The 4,569-nt window shown below is 55.2% G+C and overlaps 1 protein-coding gene across 3 annotated transcripts in view; it reads left to right on the top strand.

Annotated features, from left to right (window-relative positions):
- The first annotated feature begins 269 nt into the window (after window positions 1–269).
- The window catches only part of ACOT11 (acyl-CoA thioesterase 11), a 57,899-nt gene continuing 53,599 nt past the window's right edge, over window positions 270–4,569 (top strand). Inside the window, exon 1 of one of the 3 annotated variants that reach the window (XM_032296884.1) lies at window positions 270–1,147. In XM_032296884.1, coding sequence (XP_032152775.1) covers window positions 1,115–1,147 — 33 coding nt within the window. In that variant the 5' untranslated portion in view covers window positions 270–1,114. The remainder of the gene's footprint in view (window positions 1,148–4,569) is intronic. The other 2 variants (XM_032296890.1, XM_032296887.1) reach the window with 2 other exon arrangements.

Here is a 4,569-nt window from a genome sequence, read left to right as displayed (position 1 = left end):
CGTGTCCCAGCCGGGCTGTGCGCTTACTGGCTGTGCCACCTGGGACATGCCACCTACGCTTCCTAAGGAATCTTCCCTGTGGGGTTGGAGGAGGACCAGCCCGAGGCCAGGCACACTACAGGTGCTTGGTTATTATGGGGTGCACGCTATTATTTTCCACCTAGTTGTCCATCCCGGCCCCCATGCCTGAACGCTTTCCCTGCCCCGCCACCACCCACCCTCCTACTTTCCTTAGCCACCAAGCACTCACTGTCCTGCCCTAAGTCCAACGTGAGTGTCAAGACCTCCTGATCAAGCCTCTGGGCAGAAGGCAGAGGGAGAAGGAAAAACCCTGGTGGTCTCTCAGTTGGTGGTGGCTGGAGAGAAGCTGGAGTGGGTGCCCCAAGGGGCTGATGCCTGCGTGGCCATCAGGGGGAATTTGGCAGGTGCCACTTTTAGAAAAGTCACACTGCCTATTTAAAGGAAGTAAGGGGCGTGACCTGTCCTCCACCAGCAACTGCTGGATGCCTATGGCCTGTTGCTGAGGAGCTGGCGGGCAGTGCTCCTAGGGGTGAAGAGTCCTAGCAGGTGGGTCTGGCATCTCTCCGGGAGGTTGCTGGCAGCTCTTGGCCTCCTGCCACCTTCCAGCTAACCCCTTGTGGTTGGACGGAAGCCTCATGGCTGTTTTGCCTGTTTTGCATGTCAGCCGGCTGGGATAGGGGACCTGGACCCCCCCAGCCCCCTTCCCTGGAAGTGATCGCAGAACCAAGAGACACTGTTGGCAGGATGACGGGCTCTGGGATTGGGATGCCTGGAGTTTGGCTGGGGCTGGGTGCCCAGTGGGCGGGCACAGGCCCGTTGACGCGGCTGTGGCCTAGCTGGCAGCCCCGTCCTTCCTCTCCGCTAGGCGGGCACTGGAGCTTTCTTTGCAGGGCTCTTAGGAGAAGGGGGGCAGAGGGCAGTCTGAAGAGAGGCGGGAGCAGGGTGATAACAGCTGGCTCTGGGGGGCGGGCGGGAGCTGAGGAGGAGGAGCAGGAGAGGCCTACAGGCTTTATTTGGAGCCAGTCCTGGATGTTGCTCAGGTGACCAGAGTGTGTCTTCGAGAGGGCGCTGCTTTCCCTGGCTGCCTGGCGCGATGATCCAGAATGTTGGAAATCACCTACGACGGGTACGGAGGGTGGGCTGGGGCAGCGGGAGGGCTCTGGAGGCCTGGCACCCAGAAAGAGATTGACGTTTCCATTTTAACTCAGACGCTCTGCATCTCCTCACACTCTCCACGGGCCATTTTCTAGCTCTCTTTGGAAGGAGAAATGGCAGAGCCCCTGGGCTGCTTTATTACCAGCTGCCATCCCTAAACAAGCCCCACGGGCTGTCAGATCCCCCGAGGGCTGGCCGTGTTGAATGGAATCACCTTCAGCACGTGTTGGCCTTTGGAATTCTATCCGGCGGGTGTATGTTTCTCCCTGCGGAGTTCTGTGCATGTTTCTGGGGATGTCTGAGCTCCCTGGCCTTGCAGTGCTTCATGCTCAGCGCTCAGGAGCCCAAAGCCAGAGCTGGTGGGAGTGACAGGGTGTGAGGTGTGCGTGTGAATATGTGTGGTGGGGCGAGGTAGGCGTTTTCGGGGAGCGGAACCTCTTTGGGAGAGCAAGCACGGGATCACATGAGGGCTGTGAAAAGCTGTCCTGCAAGGTGACCTTGAAAACAACTTTTCCCTGCACTTTGGAGCTGAGATTAGGTGCTGAGACCCAAGAACACAGCAGTGCCTGGCAATGGAAGGGGCCAAGGGAGATGGGCTGGGGACAGACTGGCAGAGGTTGTAATGGCTGTAATGTGGCTGACCTCTGAGGATGTTTTCAGGAAAAGCCTTTTATTAAAGGGGCTGGAACTAATAAATGTCTTATCCATCCCCTCCCTCCGTCTGCATAGCCACTGCTCAACTCAGCATCCTCTGGTTTCCCCATCCCATGTCCAGCCCCCTTCAGTCTGCTCTCCACACTGGAGGGATGCTTCTAAAAGGTATATGTGCTGATTCCTCACCTGCTCAGATAGCTACCTGAGGATGACTTTCACATCCTTGTTGGTACTCTGGCCCCTGCCCACGCCTCCCTTTTCCTTCCACCATCCCCACCTCTCTGCGGCCTCCGCCTCAGCCATCGTGAGCTCCTCTCTTCGGCCTCTGTGTCCCGCCTTTGTTCTCTCCTCGGGGCTGTTGTACTTGCTGTGTCTTCTGCCAGTTACCCACAGCCTTCCTGCACCTCCCCACACTTGTCTCCCTGGCAAGTTCCTTCTGAGCCATCAGGTCTCGGCTCAGGCGCTGCCTCCTCTGGAAGTCCTTCCCAGATTTCTCGTGGCACTGTGTTAGCCTCTTTTCACACTGGATCGTGTGCTAGACTGGCACATACATCCTTCCCACCAGCCAGGGAGCAACACGAGGCTGCTCTTGGTATACCCAGCACAGGGACGTGTGCGGCCAGAGGCCAGGGAATGCTTAATGAATGAATAGGGACAGGCAGCTTTTTAGCATCGAGGCCAAGGTGGGATCTGAGTAGCAGGGCCCCTTGCTCTTGTCACCTGAGCACAGGGCAGCGTGTCTCCCAGGTGGGTGGGGCCGTTCGTATCTTCTCTTGTGCCCCGTTATATTTAACCCTTTATGACTTTTCCCCCATAACCCTCATTAGTAACTGGGGGCAAGGCGCTGGGGGAGGGGCATATCATTAACACTGTTTTACAGAGATAACAATCGTAACAAATGTTTACATAGCTCTGACCGTGCTAGACACCATGCCACGCTCTTTGCAGACATGAACTCAGTTCTCGATGAGGTAGATACAGTTATTATCCCCGTATCCCAGATTAGGAATCTCATAGAGGGCAAGTGACTTGCCCAAGCTTACACTGGTGGGAAGTGGCGGAGCTGGGATTTGAACTCAGCAGTTTGGCCACAGAGTCTGAGCTCTTAAGGAACCTGAGGCTCAGCCAGATGAAGGTGCAGATGTGGAACTGCGACCACATAGCCCGACTCGGAGCCCAGCTGGCATTTGGCTTCCTTGCCCTGCCTCTGTTGAGTCTGGGGGTGGAAGTGGGTGTTGGGAGTGGATGTTGGGCCCCGGAGGACACAGGTGGCCTCCCGTCAGCTAAGAACACTCTGGCCTTGATTGCCACCTCTGCACCATTGCCTGGACGGCAGATGTCTTTGGATTTCTCTTGAATTCCTTAGTTCTTCTGAAATACAAGAGGGTTTGAGAATGTTTTCTGGCTTGGCACCAAAACTGTTTTTAATGAAAAGCAAGCAAGTAAACGAACAATCCCTGGCCAGGCGTGGTGGCTCATACCTGTCATCCCAGCACTTTGGGAGGCTGAGGCGGATGGATCGCTTGAGCTCAGGAGTTTGAGACCAGCCTGGCCAACATGGTGAAACCCTGATTCTACCAAAAATACAAAAAAAATTTAGCCGAGCATGGTGGTGAGTACCTGTGGACCCAGCTACTCGGAAGGCTGAGGTGGGAGGATCACTTGAGCCCACCTGGGAGGTGGAGGCTACAGTAAGCCAAGATTGTGGACCCAGCTACTCGGAAGGCTGAGGTGGGAGGATCACTTGAGCCCACCTGGGAGGTGGAGGCTACAGTAAGCCAAGATCATGTCACTGCCCTCTAGCCTGGACGACAGAGTGAGATCTTGTCTCAAAACAAAAACAAACAAAAAAAACCCCACCAAGCTGGGCTTGGTACCTGACGCCTGTAATCCCAGCACTTTGGGAGGCCAAGTTGGGCAGATCTTGGCCTCCCAAGATCCAGTTGAGGCCAGCAGTTCGAGACCAGCCTGGCCAACATGGTGAAACCCCCTCTCTATCAAAAATACAAAAATTATCCTGGCGTGGTGGTGCATGCCTGTCATCCCAGCTACTTGGGATGCTGAGGCAGGAGAATCACTTGAACCCAGGAGGCGGAGGTTGCAGTGAGCCGAGATGACGCCACTGCACTCCAGCCTGGGCGACAGAGTGGTCTCAAAACAAAAAAACCCCCAAAAAACAAAAAACAAAAACAAAAACACTACCAAACTGTCTTTAATAGGGACTAAACTGGGAACAGAAGAAGGGGTCTTAGATAATCTACAAGCCCCACTTTGTGTGGTTGGGGGCCCTTTTCAGTGTCCTGTGGCACTGTAGACAGAGTCAGCATTGAAATCCAAGGACTCTGGCTCCTATTTGCCCCTGGATACCCAGCAAGTGAGTGGGCGACTGAATGAAGTGACCAGCTTCTGCCATGCTTGGGGCCGGGAGAACTGCTGAGTGCCAGTCTGACAGTGCCAGAAAGGCTTCCCTCTCCCGCTTCAATCCTTGTCTCTCCCAGTGGAGAGCTCTTCTCCTTTCCCCATCCAAGATGTCAGTCTATACTGGACACTGAGTCTCACATTCTTGAGCTAGCAGGGATCCACTGGTGCCCTCATGGGAGGTGAGCAGGGGTCCTGGGAAGTCTGGAATCTCCGCCCAGCCTCGGGTCTAGCCTGGCCCAGGTCAGCTCTCAGTGGGACTGAGAAGCTTTTTTTTACTCCAGAAATGGTGATGGGGCTGTTTTTCTTTCTTTCTTTCTT

The sequence above is a fragment of the Sapajus apella genome, unplaced genomic scaffold, assembly GCF_009761245.1.
Source record: "Sapajus apella isolate SASKATOON/1434 unplaced genomic scaffold, GSC_monkey_1.0 scaffold36, whole genome shotgun sequence".
Classification (NCBI taxonomy): domain Eukaryota; kingdom Metazoa; phylum Chordata; class Mammalia; order Primates; family Cebidae; genus Sapajus; species Sapajus apella.
The sequence above is the reverse complement of the archived record's forward strand: the minus strand, read 5'-3'. Positions and strand labels throughout refer to the sequence as shown.